Raw genomic sequence first — 16,340 nt, 5'->3', positions numbered from 1 at the left:
AATGTGACCACAAAAGATGAGCATAAGGTCAGCAATATAGAGTCTTGAGTCTTGACATATAGACTGATTCAAAGCTGACTCTGCAAAAATTGCAATTTATACAGTCCATGGAAATAGCTCAAAATGTCAAGTGGGGCACCTAGACGAGAACGCAAACGTTTCTTTTTCATGGGGTTTCAGAAACAAACCATTGACCTCACATAGCAACATTGCCATTTATGTTACCGTGTTAGGCCAAGAACAAGTGAAATAGACATCTATACTCTGCATCAATCAAAAGATGAGAATTTTCACAGACGTCAACTACGCATTGATTGACCTCAGATTGCAATATCCTTGAGTCATTGCCTACGAAAAGTCAGATGTTGAGGATATTAATCAAACAAATCTTTCTTATTGGTTTTACGCTTAAAGCATAGTTTAAATGTTGACTAGATTCACGGGAACAACGGTTTAAATTTCTTTCAAGCATTTCATCGAACACTTACAGTGCATAATTAAAACGTCCAGTGCTTCGCTAATGTCGTTGGACACTAACGCCCCAAATCGATTCCAACTCCCACAATCTGGTTCGATCGTGCTTCTCCACCAAATTTAACACTGGTGTCACATTGGAACCGATTGAAGAAACCCCAGAAGAGAGGATGGGTCGAGAACCAGTGAATTAGGTTGCCTTCAATCTCCTCCAAGTTTGTGAGAGCATCGCCTCAAAATGTTGTAAGAACCTAACCTTTTTATTTGGATATTTCCCATTAAACAATGCTGGAGAAGTTATTAACACTGAAAAATGAACTCTTTAAAGAGAACAATTTTTTGTTTTAACACACTACAAGGTTTCTTAACGCCCAAGGATCACAGATTGTGTTATCTCATTGACGGTGATCAAATCGTTAGACGGTGATTCGTCATCTATCGTGTGCAATACAAATGTAGGTTGTTTTGGTGATGGAAGATCTGATGTTGTGGTGAGCATAGACAGCAACTCAAGTGTGTTTGGTCTATCCGCAGGATTGTGTTGTACACAAAGCAGACCAATCCGAACACATCTTACTACTTCTACTGGGCGGCATGAAGATCAATTCCTCCGTTTCCAGACCAAGATTCCCACGCCTGTTTCAGTTTCAGAAACGTTTAAACGGATAGTGAAATCTCTGCACTTGATGGGGAATCAAATACAAGTTTATAGAAAAGTTCTACTTACATATGCAAGAAGGGTTTTCCGTCTTTGCCAAAGCTGAATCTTGAGATCTTTTTGCCGCTGATGATTTCTAACAGCAGAACTCCAAAGCTATAGATATCGGATTTCCCAGTCCATACATACTCTGGAGACATATATCCTCTGCACATATATCAAATATTTTCTACCAAGTTAATATCTAGTTATAACTATGAATCTTAGTTATATCATGTTTTTTGAAGATAGATTCTTACAAAGTTCCTACAACCCTGCGAATGTTGTCCTGATATTCGGTTCCTTGATACATCCGAGCTAATCCAAAATCTGATATCTTTGGATTCATCTTCTCGTCCAAAAGAATATTGCTAACCTTAAGATCACGGTGAATGACCCTGAGGCATGAGTCACGGTGGAGATAGTGAAGTCTTCACGCAATACCTTTAATGATATAAAATCTCTTTGCCCAATCAAGCTCGAGCCTTTTTCTTGAATCTAAGCAATAAAACCGTGTAAACATTATCAGATATGAAGTTCCACATAGAGAGAAAAATATTCTAAATCGAGAGGGAAATAGGCAAGAAGAGATCAACGAAACACAAAAGTATCAAGGCTTTTGTTCAGCATGAATTCATAAATCAATAGCTTCTCTTCTCCTTTGACGCAGCATCCCAAAACCCGGACTAAGTTTCTGTGTTGAAGTTTTGAGATGAGTACTAAGTTTCATTCATGAACTCCTCTTTGCCTTGTCTTGAGCTGCTAGAAAGCCGTTTTACCGCAATTTCTTTTCCATCTTGTAGTTTTCCCTGAAACAAGTTGCAAATGTAATCTCAAGAAAATAGAGACAAGAGAATAACAAAGAGGATAAAAAGTTCCTCACCTTGTAAACAGGACCAAATCCACCTTGTCCAAGTTTGTTTGATAGACTGAAATTATTAGTGGCAGTTTGTATTGTAGTCATCTCAAAAAATTCTAAACCTGGGACCTCCTTTGATTTCAGATCATTCCTCCAGGCATCCTTTGATATATAAGCTGAAAATTTGAGTTAGAACTCGTGCGTTAGTGCTTAACATCTAGTTTATCTAGCAAAGTGTGGCAAAACCAAGGTACCACAAGAATATATGCTGGTTTAAAAAGCATAACTGAGTGCATCTTTTTTTTCTATTGTAGTTTTCGATAATTTGTAACAGAGGTAGCAGACCCTATGATTAATTTGCTTGCAAGTAAAAGAATAAACAAACAACAAGAAACAATGGATAGATAGTAAGTCATCAATGTGTACCATTATGTTTCATTCTGTATCTCCAGAAACCAAAAGCAGCAGAAGCCAATATCACACAAAGAGAAAGGCTCCCAATAGAAGCTATGGTTTTTTTGCGCTGATAACCACCTGAGGTATTTGAGACAGAAACAAATTAAACAATAACACATGTAGCTACTGAAAAGAACAATATATATGGAGATTTAGATAAAGATGTAAAAGACGAAGTAGATTTTTTGTGTTATCTTTTAATCCGTACCTAGTTCAGAACGTGCAAGACGAATGGAAAGAGGCTCTCCTCCCATAGAAAATTTCACTGTGTCTATAAGGTCCTGGTTCCACACTAAGCACCCTATTCCATGAATATAAGCAAAGGCCAAGCACGAACAATTATGGAGGCAACTTTGATAAGATTCTCCAGCATTAGCACTTGTCAATTCGTAAAAGTCTGGAGGTTTTATGTTGGCAACATGATGGAAGATGTTTACATCTTTGCTAGTAGAGTTCCCTTGACAATGTAGTTCGGTACGCCTCATACAACCATTAGTCCAATTTCCTCTTTCCCCCTCCTCAGTGGATTTAGGAACAAACCTTTGAAGCATTTACACTTTGGAGGAACTGACATAACACATAACCCAAAAGGTCCACATTTACCGTAAGAAAAACATGAAATGACTGGACCGTCGAATTTTAATTCCCAGTCGGTCCCATTATGCCAAGCAAGCTTCAGCGAGCCCTCTCATGTTATCAGTATACGTGAAATTTTTCTTTCAAGATAAGTGAAGGCTCCTGGCCCATTTGCATCCTGCTGAAGGCTGAATGGACTTGCATATGTGTCATCCATTAGCGGTATTCCGGCGCACCTGGATTTAGCCCATGGACCGCTTCTCCAATAACGTGTTGACCCTCTCATCGTACAGAGTTGTGATGGCATTTGCGTTGTAATCTGAACCATTAAGTAACTTTTCCAAGAAGTCAACACCCGCTTCACACTGGTGGCGAGATTATACATCAGGGGTGAGAAAGGGAGCACTGTATCAGTTAGATGCGCAAAGCTTTCCCATAGAGTTCTTCCCAAAACTTTGTCTATGACAATAAGATTTCCAGTGTCTGAAAGCTCTGCACGAGATCCGTTAGAAGCAAGAGTTTCTCCAGTGGACCACACAACGCCATGTTTGCCATTAAATAACAGAAGACTTCCATTGCTGCTGATAGCGAGATTTGCCGTGGAGTCTCTAACAGGTTTTTCTCTATTGGCCACCCACACAACCACCAGGGGAATGATACCCTTGAACCAGATTCCAACATACTGATTTTGGGAGTTATTAGGAATGAAGAACCCCAATTCATAAACTCCATTAGAGGAGCTGAGAGTTTGTCCTACTGACAAAGGAGTATCTGTCGTTATCCCTGCATAGCTATAACTTAATAGGATGGTAAAGAAGAGAGTTAGAGAGAATAAGGAAAGAACACGATCCTATTCTTTCCCATGTATCTCCAAGAACTATCTTCTTCAGATTAAGTAACTAAACAAATTATTCTTTAGCTAACAAGAAAGTAAGTCATGAAAATAAAGAGTCAGGGGTTTGTGAGGACTATAATCAAGCACCTAAAATATTACTTATGTTTGCCAGTTTTCCACGGAGAAGTCTAACCTTTTAACCCCATCAACAATTCAAGTTGATCTTAGAACCAATGAAAGGTAGACATCTATACTCTGCGATGAGATGTTGACCACAGGAGATGAGCATAAGGTCTGAAATATAGAGTCTTCACATATTGACTGATTCAAAGCTGCAATTTCTCTGCAAAAACTAACTCAAACTACCAAATGGGGCATGTAGAGTACCTTTCAGTATCAATACTTATGTAATTACCACGAAGAAGTCCAACCTTTTACCCAATAAACATTTGACCTCACAGCAACATTTTTCTTGTTCCTCGTTAGCTTGTTGGGCCAGAACCAATGAAAGCTAGGCATCTATACTCTGTATTAATCAAAGGATAGGAATTTTCAGCCTGACTTGAAGAATCCAAAGATTGACGTCAGATTGAAATATTGTGTTCCTTCCATGTCATTGCAACAAAGAACTTTATGCAAGAAATCATACTTTATCTATATATCCATTTACTGAGTCTTGACCGGTTTTCTGGTTAGAGCATATGATTTGTAGAAAAATCATATATATCTGCCATGGCATTTCCTTACTTAGTCAAACTTAACTCCTTACTCCTTAGGAGTTATAATTGAAAGGTTTACACTTGTTGATTGTCATTTACCTAAGACATTGAGCAGCAATATAGTCTGAAGCAGACACTAACCGGAAAAATCGCAAAGCTGGTAAGAGTACCAGAAGTTAATTTTGAATTTTTTTTCCTGCAATGGAAGACAATGAAGGGAATGGTTAGAGCAAATTTCTCATTAGTTTCAGGTGATACAAATCAAACACAAAAGAAGTAGAAGCGTTTAGAGTCGTCACACTAAGGAATAAGAGAACACAATGTTGCAGACCCGATCGATAAAACATGAGCTGCACGCATCTCTTCCAGTTCAAGAACCACTATTCCCACTACCTTAAATGGTTGAAACAATACATTAATGAGAGAAACCTATTGAAATAATCAGTTTACTTTGCAACCATGATCGTTTGGTAGGAGCTTAAGAATACCTTCTCAATTTTGTCAGAGATGTCACTTAATCAACACCAATAAACAATTGAATGGATGAAAACAACGCAGTAATTCCCATTGGCATTTACATTTTGAAGTTACCAACATTGAAAAGTTGACTACTTTACTGTTCAAACAACACACTTCAATTGTACAATTTCCATCACATATTGTTTCTTAACGCGCAAGGATCAAAGATTGTGTCATCTCATTGACGGTACTCAAATCCCTAAACTGGGGTTCGTCATCTCTCGCGTGCAATGCAAATGTGGGTTGTTTTGGTGATGGAAGATCTGATGTTGTGGTGAGCATAGACAGCAACTCAAGTGTGTTTGGTCTATCTGCAGGATTGTGTTGTACACAAAGCAGACCAATCTGAACACATCTCCCAACTTCTAATGGGTGACATGAATCAGCAACATCTTTATTCAAAAGATCAATTCCTCCATTTTCAGACCAAGATTCCCACGCCTGTTGTAGTTTCAGAACAAGCAAATGTAAGAGCAAGAAAAGTTTTCAAACGGACAGCAAGATCTATGCACTTGATGGGAATCAAATACAAGATTCTAGTGTGCGTTAACGCCTAAAATCTTACTTACATATGCAAGAAGGGTTTTTCCGTCTTCGCCATAGCTGAATCTTGAGATCTTCTTTCCGCTGATGATTTCTAACAGCAGAACTCCGAAGCTGTAGATGTCCGATTTCTCAGAGAACATCCCAGTCCATGCATACTCTGGAGACATATATCCTCTGCACATATATCAAATAGTTTCTCCCAAGTTAATATCTAGCTGTAGCTTTGAATCCTAGTTAATCATAGATAGATTCTTACAGAGTTCCTACAACCCTGCGAGTGTTGTCTTGATATTCGGTTCCTTGATACATCCGAGCCAATCCAAAATCTGATATTTTTGGGTTCATTTTTTCATCCAGAAGAATATTGCTGACCTTCAGGTCTCTGTGAATTACCCTGAGGCGTGAGTCACGGTGGAGATAGAGAAGTCCACGTGCAATACCTTGAATGATATCAAATCTTTTTGGCCAATCAATCTCCAGCCTTTTTCTTGAATCTACACAATAAAACAGTATAGAAACTTTCAGATAAGACAGTATAAAAGCTGCTAATAGAAAGGGAAATAGGCAAGAAGGAACCCACCAAAGATAAAAGTATCAAGGCTCTTGTTCACCATAAACTCATAAATCAATAGCCGTTCGTCTCCTTCAATGCAACATCCCAAAACCCGAACCAAGTTTCTGTGTTGGAGTTTTGAGATGAGTAGTATTTCATTCTTGAACTCCTCTTTTCCCTGTCCGGAGCTGCTAGAAAGCCGTTTTACTGCAATTTCTTTCCCATCTTGCAGCTTTCCCTGAAAACAGATTGTAGAAGGTCATCTCGGGAGCATAATGAAACAGCGAATATAAAAGAGCAAAGTGGAATAAATTCTCTGACCTTATAAACTGAACCAAATCCACCTTGTCCGAGTTTGTTTGATAAACTGAAATTATTTGTGGCGTTTTGAATGGTATTCATATCAAAGAAATCTAAACCTGGGACATCTTGTGGTTTCAGATCATTCCTCCAAGCATCCTTTGATATATGAGCTGAAATTCAAGTTATATCGTGTCTTAGCATATTAAGATTTTTTGATAAATGCCGAAATCAATGTACCAAAAGAACATAGTCGTTTAAAGAACATGTATGAGTGCGTCGATTTGGTGGAAAACTCCCTTTTATTCTATTTTAGTAACACATGTAATAGAACCTACGACCTTCTTTTTGTTTTGCAAGCAAATGAATTGAAGAACAACAATGTGTTAGATAGTAAAGTCATCAATGTGTTACCGTTATGTTCCACTCTGCATCTCCAGACACCAAACGCAGTGAAGCCCAAGATCACAAATAGGGTCAGGCTCACTGTACTAGCAACAATGGTCTTCTTGCGCTTATTTCCATCTGAGAAATGTAAGACAACAAATTAAACTATAAGTCATGCTCCTATTGAAAGAAAAAAATCAAAGAAGGTCTTTTATTTTAACTTCTAAGCCATATATACCTAGCTCAGAACGTGCAAGACGAATGGAAAGAAGTTCTCCTGTTGCAGAAAATTGCACTGCGTCCATTAGGTCCTGGTTCCACACTAGACACCCTATTCCCTTAATATAAGCAAATGCCAAGCAAGAACAATTGTGGAGGCAACGTTGGTGGCATTCTTCAGCATTCACAGAACTTGCAAATTCATAAAAGTCTGGAGGCTTTATGTTGGCAATTGGATGAAAGACGTCTGTATCTTTGCCAGTAGAGTTTACTAGAACAATCTAGTACGGTACGCCTCACACAAGCACCAGTCCAGTTTCCCATTTTCCACTCCTCAATGGATTTTGGTACAAACCCTTTAAAGCATTTACACTTTGGAGGAACTGACATGACACACAATCCAAATGGTCCACACGCACCATAAAAATCGCATGAATTTTTTGGAGCCTCATAGTATAGTTCCCAGCCCATTCCATTATCCCGAAACATCTTTACTGATCCCTCTGATGTTAAAGTTATACGTGAAAGTTTGTAGTTTTTTTGAAAATAAGTCAAGTATCCTGACCCGTTTACATCCTGGTGAAGGGTGAATGGACCCGTGTACGATTCATCCATAAACGGTATCCCAGTGAACCTTGTTTTAGCCCATGGACCGCTTCTCCAATAAGGCGTCGAGCCTCTCATAATAAACCCCTGTGATGGAACTTGTGGTGTAATCTGGCCCAGAAAGTCGCCAGGTGATGGATCGGTGTAACTTTTCCATGAATTCAACACCTGCTTCTCAGCGGTGGCGAGGTTATATGTCAGGGATGCGGTATGTAACAGAGTATCACCTAGATGCTCAAAGCTTTGCCACATAAATCTTCCCGAAACAATATCTATGACAACTAGATTTTCGCTGTCTAAAAGCTCTGCACGACACCTGCTAGAAGCAAAAGATACTCCACTTGACCACACAATGCCATGTTTGCCATTAAATAACAGAAGACTTCCATTGCTGCTTATAGCTAGATTTGCCGTGGAGTCTGTAATGGGCTTCTCTCTATTGGCCACCCACACAACGACCCGAGGTATGGTATCCTTGAACCAGACTCCAACATACTGGTCTTGTGTGTTATTAGGACTGAAGAACCCCAATTCATAAACCTCATTAGCGGAGCTGAGAGTTTGTCCCATTGACAAAGGACTCTCTGTCGTTATAACTGCATAACTTGAACTAGAGAGCATGGTAAACAAGAGCATGGTAAAGAGGTGCAAACAAGCAAACCTCGTCATCCCGTGTGCTCCTTATGTCTCCAAGAACAATCTTCTTCAGATTAGTGTAATAAGAGAACATGTATGCAAGGAAAAGTAATCCACGAAAACAAACTCAAGTACTTAATAGACAATTATCTTCTAAACAACGTTGACCACACGCCCATCTTCCAAGATTCTGCATTACTTTATTCACAACCAACTTAAACCTTGTTTATAAAACAAAATGAACTTTAATACAAGTTGAAGTCAATGAATTGAATCTTAAAAATTCCAACTTTCTACTGAATAAACCATGCAACAACGGTTGGCCTCATATTGAAACATTGTGTCACTTTCATGTCCTTGCTACAACCAATTACAGATAGTCATCAACACTATGAACCAATCAAAATATGAGAATTTGTAGCTCTTACGTTTCATAGTCTGAACCAAGAACTCCAACCTTTTACCCATTCAACCACGCACAATTGACCACAATCAGTTCGAGGTAGACGTGTTCACTCTGAAATCAATTAAAAAGATGGAACTGGGATTCGTCATCTCTCGTGCAAGAACTCAAATATGGACCAAAGACCATTTAAAAAAGAAACAACTGGAGAGTTTATTAGTTTGACCTATACAACCTTTTATATATGCGACATTCTCTGTTCTATCTGATCTGCAAGCGACAATTACAGACTACTTATATCTCCTGATATTAAAATAGCGTAGCTTTGAAGCCTTGCAATTTCGTTCAGGCATTTCACCGAACACTTACGGTGCGTAATCCAAACGTTGAAGAGCACAGGTCAATGACTTGCTAATGTCGCCGGGCTTAAAATCTGGAACGAGATATATAGTACACGCAAAAGAGTGGCCGATTCATCCAATTCCCACCATCTGGGTTTTAACTATATCTAGGAAAAAATCGCCACTTTAATAGTGAACAATGGTGTCTCTCAGCTAGAACATACTGCTGCAACCATTTCAGTAGCTAATTTCAAAAACAATGGATTAAACAATTTATAGTGCGCCTTTTACGCTAATTGAAACCAAAAAGAAAACCAAAATTAGTAAAATTAAGTAGCCAAAAAAATAAAATTAAAATACATTTACAGCAAAACAACTTCAATTAACAAACTTTTTAATAGAACAACCAAAAAAAAAAACTCTTACAAATTAATTAATTAACTAGCCAACTTAATAAAATAAATTAATGAGAAAATGATTCCAAACAGAAATAATTTAATCAAAAATTATAATATATATTTTAAAAAAAAAAACTGAAAATATGATAGTTTTTTTTTGTCAACGTTAATAACTTTAGTTTTATTTTTACAATTTCCATCACTAATTGTTTCTTAATGCCCAAGGATGAAGGATCACATAGTTAATGAGTACTGTTTCGTTCATGAACTTCTCTTTGCCCTATCCAGAGCTGCTAAAACTATGTTTTACATACCGAGATTTTCTTTCCAATCGTGCAGTTTTCCCTGGAACATGTTGTAAACTGAACTAATCCAAATTGTCTGAGTTTGTTTGACAGATTTTTAACCGTATCAAAAATGCCTCTCCAACGTTCCAAGATTTTTAAACTGAACATGTTGTCAACTGAAATAATCAATAGTTGAATTTTTTTTTTTTTTTTTTTTTTTTTTACCACAAGTACATATTCGTTCCAAGTTCTAATCAATAAAACATATGATATGTATTTTTTGTATCCAATAGGCTTCTATGTAAAGATTTTTTTGTTCTTGTGTGGCGGATAAGCAAAAGCAGAATAACATAATCTCTTATCCAACTTATATTGCCACGTGGACAGATATAGTTGGTGAAGCAGATACTAATCTAATCTGAGCAAAACCAGTTGTGCTATTTGAAAACCACAAGTATTGGACCTTTGTTTCTTCTACCCTAACATAGCTCCTGCAGACCATAACTAAACAATCATCATTTTCTCTTGGTGACAGAAGAGAAGAGTTGAGGAACAGAGAAAATGGCAGCACAAGCACTTGTGTCTTCTTCACTTACCTCCTCTGTTCAGACAGCTAGACAGATATTTGGCTCAAAACCAGTTGCGTCTGCCTCACAGAAGAAGAGTTCCTTTGTTGTTAAGGCTACAGCAACTCCACCTGTCAAGGTACATGACACTCTCTAGTCTTTCACAGATCTCTCTCTATATGAAATGAATAATCTGATCTTGATTTTGTGTTTTGGTTTTTCAGCAAGGAGCAAACAGACCATTGTGGTTTGCATCATCGCAGAGTCTCTCTTACTTGGATGGCAGGTAATGTTCAAACATCTGTTGGATTTGATTCATTTGGAGAACTTCATGATGTTCAAAATTTGGACATGTTGTGATTCTTCTTGCAGCTTACCTGGAGACTATGGATTTGACCCACTTGGTCTTTCAGACCCAGAGGGAACTGGAGGGTTCATTGAGCCAAGATGGCTAGCATACGGAGAGATCATCAACGGACGGTTTGCCATGTTGGGTGCAGCTGGAGCTATTGCTCCTGAGATTCTAGGAAAGGCTGGTCTGATTCCACCAGAGACTGCTCTTCCTTGGTTCCAAACCGGTGTGATTCCACCAGCAGGGACATACACTTACTGGGCAGACAATTACACTCTCTTTGTTCTCGAGATGGCTCTGATGGGATTCGCTGAGCACCGGAGGTTACAAGACTGGTACAACCCAGGATCTATGGGAAAACAGTACTTCTTGGGGTTAGAGAAGGGTTTGGCCGGTTCAGGTAACCCGGCTTACCCCGGTGGACCTTTCTTCAACCCTCTAGGGTTTGGGAAAGATGAGAAGTCCTTGAAGGAGTTGAAACTCAAGGAGGTCAAGAACGGTAGACTGGCTATGCTCGCCATCCTCGGTTACTTTATCCAAGGACTAGTGACCGGTGTGGGACCTTACCAGAACCTGCTCGATCACTTGGCTGATCCCGTCAACAACAACGTCTTGACCAGCCTCAAGTTCCACTGAGGTGATCATCATCCTATGTGTTTTATGTCTCTTGTATCGTACAAATCTTTCTATCTTTCGCTACCATTGGCTTCTTCGTATTGTAACACCCTGTGTAAACATATTCGTGTTTTGTAAGAAATGACAATGTCAATGGCCAAACGAAAAACTTTTAGGATTAACAGTTGGTATTTGCAAGAATCAAGCAAACCGGTTTAGATATTTAAACACTGTTATGGAATTCTTTACTTGTGATGCTTTAAAGAGGTCTCATCTCAAAGAAATCTAAATGTGAGACATCTTATGGTTACAAACTTACAGATCACTCCCTTATGCATCATTTAGTGAACATATCTTGAGTTTTTAAAGCTAGCAGAAACCAAGGTATCAAAAAGAAACATATGATGGTTTTGAAGAACATATTGGAGTAAGTCGATTAGTGTAGGTTTGATGTAATGGAAAAACTCATTTCGCTTAAATTATATATTAGTTATCAATCATTAGAAAACATACGGTCTAGGGGACTTTTTGAATTACTGGTTATGTTAGCAAGTATAAATGAATAGTAAGTTAAGGTCATAAGTGTGTTACCATTATGTTTCAGTTAGTATCTCAAGATACCAAACACAGCAGAACCCAAAAGGTCCACGTACACCATCACAATCATATGAGTTCGCTGGAGCGTCAAAGTTCAATTCCCATTCGGAACAATCTTGGCGGCTCTTCTATCAACTCCCTGGAGGCATTCACAAGATCCAAACAGCTAACAGAACATCACCTCAACTCTTTGTAACCGTAGACTCTCATTCAGGCATTTCATCGAACAGTTCATGTGCATAAACCACAAGCGATAAGAGTACAAAATTTACTGTTTTTTAAAACTGTACTAGACTCTCATTCAGGCATTTAATTTGTTTAGTAGATTAAAAATATATATGATTTAATGTTTTTTATTTTTTAAATGTACAATTCTTATATCATAATATTTTTAGTGTATAATTACTATGTTTAATTTTTACTGTTTAAAAATATAGAAACAATAACATACAGTTCATTAAGTTAAAATCTAGATTATAACTATATAATTTAAATTTTAATTATATTTATTTTGTTAAAATTGTTTGTTTTGTTTAGTATTTAAGATAGTATAATTGTATTTTGATTGTTATATCTAGGATTTTACCCGTAGTATACAGTCTCGTATTACTATCGACCCAAACCTGTCCTACCATCTAATACCGTTCTGTGAAATTAAACATATCTAATGGATTTCACCCGTGGTATACCGTCTCGTATTACTATCGACCCAAACCCGTCCTACCATCTAACCCCGTTCAGTGAAATTAAACATTATTTTATTATTTTTGTTTTAATAATACTTTAATTTAAAAGATATATAATTCATATCAATTTAAAAGTTTTCTTTCAAATGGTTATTTAATTGTTGTAAATTTCATATATTATAATATTATAAATCCGTCGTATCATCTAATCCTGTTCGGTGAAATTAAACATTATTTTTTGTTTGAATAATACTTTTATTAAAACATTTATAATTCAAATCAATTTAAAGTTTTCTTTCAAATAATTATTTAATTTTTATAGATTTCACATATTATATATATATTCTAAACATTTTTTCCGTTAAATATTATAAATGTTTAATAAACTTTAAATAACTATAATATTTATCTTTCAATAAAATATAGTATTAACAATGTCCTAAGATTTCTCTTTTTCTTAAGTAATTAGAATTGATGGAAATATCTTATTATATAAAGTATGGTTTTCAAAGTTAATAACTCACGAGATCGTGACACGTGTCAAATTTTTCGATTTGAGATTTTGACATGTGTCAAATAAAATTTTCCTTTTAAAAAAAAAAAGAAAAATAAAAGGATAATTATAAATTTAAACAGTTTTAAATTGTAAAAATGCTAATTATAAGGAAATTGTACATATATTTCCATAAGAGTTTTTGCAATCTAGAAAACTATACATATATATAGAGAACTAGGGGAGGTCCCCGCGCCCAGCGCGGGGTTGTATGTTGATTAAGACCAGAATTAATAATTAATATTTAGGGTTATCAAGTTAGGGATATTTATTGAATTAATTTTGTCAAGAGTCTAATTTTTATAACGACATTAATATAGAATTATGGTAAAACGCTATAACTTTTGATATATATTATTAGTAATCAACAATTAATAATGTTTTTGAATCACAAACAATTATTAGTGTTTATATCTTGATATATATAATAGAATTAAATATAAAAAATCTATATATTTAAACCAACAATATATTAGCAACGCCCCGACCGCCACTGTCCATGGGTTCCCACGTCCAGTCTCGGTCTTTAGGCCCATCTTCTTTGTTTTGTCGTACTCTTGATTTTATGACATATTCATGCTTACTCGTTTCTTTCATATTAGCAACGCCCCGACCGCCACTGTCCGTGGGCTCCCCACGTCCAGTTTCGGTCTTTAGGCCCATCTTCTTTGTTTTGTCGTACTCTTGATTTTATGACATATTCATGCTTACTCGTTTCTTTCATATTTGTAATGCCACGACCGCCACTGTCTGTGGGTTCCCACGTCCAGTTTCGTTCTTTGAGCACATCTTCTTGGTTTTGTAGTACTCTTGGTTTTATGACATATTCACGCTTCCTCGTTTCTTTCATATTTGTAATGCTCCGACCGCCACTGTCTGTGGGTTCCCCACGTCCAGTTTCGGACTTTAATTTGGGCCCATCTTCCTGGTTTTTGTTGTATTCTTGATTTTATGACATATTCATGCTTTTAGATTGTATGTCACTGGAGTTTTTCGTAGTTGGAAACAAATAATTGAAAAATATAATCTCTTACCATATCTCTTACCTATCAAGTAAGTCATCTTGCTCTTTGAAGTAGTTATGTACGTAAAATTTCAATGGTATAGAAACAGGCATCTCTTTTGTATATATCGTGTCATATTTATCGTCCCTATTGTAGTATCTTTGTCTCTACCTTCGCCATTGGTCGCTGCGTAACCCTTCAGTTGATCTCTTGTTTATAAAACCCATATAAAAAGTTGTAAGAGAAATATCATTTTCTTAACTGTATCGTATATGTATTTGTAGTATATTGATCTGAGATTGCAAAGATGTATGCCTATCAAGAAGCTCTTAGCAAAGTAAACACTGAAGATAGGTACTAAAAATGAGAGGATTACAGAGAGCAAGTATCTATCCCTTAGAAACCACTATGTGCAACTGAGAATAATTCATATATGTACATACATACACATGTATACAACGTATTGAAGCTTTTAAATTTAAATATCGAATGCTACAAAACTGGAAAATTGCTTGTGGAGAGAGCAATATGAACATGGCCACATATATAACAAATAACCGATTATGCTTGTCGTAGATCATTCTCTTTCAAACCAAAAGTTTTACCTAAACAACATATCAAGTGACTCACAAGAGATACATAAGAGCCATATCCTAAAAATATCCGGCAAAGCAAAAACGCTCCAGGTTCGAGAAGGAAGTCATTGGAAAATTTGAGTATATACCAAACTGGAGAGTAATTCGGCTACAAAGAGAGATGTGTTGGCTTTGAAGAAAAAGCTATGTGATGTTCTACCTTTTATTTATGAATTTTATGCTATGAATATATGTTTTTGTTAGGGTTCAACTTCAGTCTCCGGATTAGAGACTTATATTCATCCGACAAACAATTCGATGTCACAATCAACGCTACAAAATTGGTGGGTTCTCTCTATTAACAAACAAAAAAAAATTCTGGGGTATATATATTTTTTTTGTTTTGTTAGATCCATACGACGAAGAACATGACGAAGAACACCAAAAATTCTCATCAATCCGGTACGTTTGATCTTATTTTTATTAGTTTAACAATTACGGTTATGTCCGAATCTGAAATAACCATGGCTCCAGACTCCTTCACACCATGGCCACATATCACCGGAGTGGAGACGATTTCAAATTCGGAGCTTCTCTTCGCATATAAAATCATACATATGGTCTCTTTGTTTCGGGTTCCCTCTACAATAATTAGTACATATTTCAAACTGAGCTACAAAAGAGCACATTGGATTTTGGTAAACATCAAGATTGCTTCCTACCTTCCAAGAAACATGATAGACTAATTCACATCCAAGACCAAACATTAGCCACATAAAGCCTGAATCAAATTAAACGATCTTAGGATGCTCTTCATAATCCGTAAGTTAAAAAGACTTGCATTAATATTGCAAATTAGACTCTAGAGGTGCACAATGGTTAATCAGAGTGTATCAAAGACGACGAATAAAGCATGAATTAGAATATCAGCAGAGGAAGCACACAAATATTCAATAAACATAATCAATCACTGAGAATATCATGGACCCAACTTTTGAAAGATTCATAAAAAAGGAAGATTTTTCCTATGCAACAATATTCAAACAATGAGAAGATCAATGATTGATGACTAACCATACAACCGAAGCAAAGCCATAAACAGAAACGAAAGTACTAAAGAGCCACAACAGCAGTGATACGACATTTGCTTCCTCGCACTGGAAACAATGACGTGCTTCCATAAATCCTATCTAGTTTTTATGGAAAACAAACCTGCATTCATAATAAACACTACTATTAATTATTATTTTTTATGCAAGAATTAAATGGCAGTATAAAAAATTCAATGGTTAGTGCCGAAAAAAAAAGCAAGGATTAGTTATGATATCAAATCAAAATTAAATATCAAGCAAGGTATTTACATAAAATTAAGGCAGTGGAGGATCTAAGAATTTTTTTATATGACAATATCTACAACTAAACAAAGAAAATTTATATATTTTTAAAACAGAATCATTATTTGTTTTTTGGTAAGATTAAAACCGAATCATTATCATATTAGTAAAATTATCATTTATTTATTATTATCCACGTTAATTTAAAAGTTTAAGAGAATATCTGCTTTTTTCTCATAAAAGGATG

General features: G+C 36.4%; 2 protein-coding genes and 1 pseudogene across 2 annotated transcripts; 1 reads left to right on the top strand and 2 right to left on the bottom strand.

Annotated features, from left to right (window-relative positions):
* Nucleotides 1-148: 148 nt before the first annotated feature.
* LOC110230740 lies at nt 149-4,420 on the bottom strand (annotated as a pseudogene).
* A 736-nt stretch (nt 4,421-5,156) lies between these two features.
* LOC9324148 (G-type lectin S-receptor-like serine/threonine-protein kinase At1g61500) lies at nt 5,157-9,454 on the bottom strand. Its single transcript, XM_021034388.1, is given in 8 exon segments — nt 5,157-5,576; nt 5,705-5,855; nt 5,938-6,175; nt 6,262-6,472; nt 6,556-6,707; nt 6,949-7,059; nt 7,160-7,409; nt 7,411-9,454. Coding segments are annotated over 8 exon segments (2,412 nt in total). The 5' UTR covers nt 8,416-9,454; the 3' UTR covers nt 5,157-5,282.
* Nucleotides 9,455-10,125: 671 nt separating this feature from the next.
* LOC9322604 (photosystem I chlorophyll a/b-binding protein 3-1, chloroplastic) lies at nt 10,126-11,528 on the top strand. The gene is made up of 3 exons (XM_002888038.2): nt 10,126-10,516; nt 10,602-10,663; nt 10,750-11,528. The coding sequence occupies exons 1-3, from the start codon at nt 10,373-10,375 to the stop codon at nt 11,363-11,365; spliced, it is 822 nt and encodes a 273-aa protein (XP_002888084.1). The 5' UTR covers nt 10,126-10,372; the 3' UTR covers nt 11,366-11,528.
* The last annotated feature ends 4,812 nt before the right edge of the window (nt 11,529-16,340 follow it).

Source organism: Arabidopsis lyrata (genome assembly GCF_000004255.2).
Source record: "Arabidopsis lyrata subsp. lyrata unplaced genomic scaffold ARALYscaffold_2, whole genome shotgun sequence".
In the NCBI taxonomy this organism is placed as follows: domain Eukaryota; kingdom Viridiplantae; phylum Streptophyta; class Magnoliopsida; order Brassicales; family Brassicaceae; genus Arabidopsis; species Arabidopsis lyrata.
Note: the sequence above shows the minus strand (reverse complement) of the source record. Positions and strands in the feature narration are given on the sequence as shown.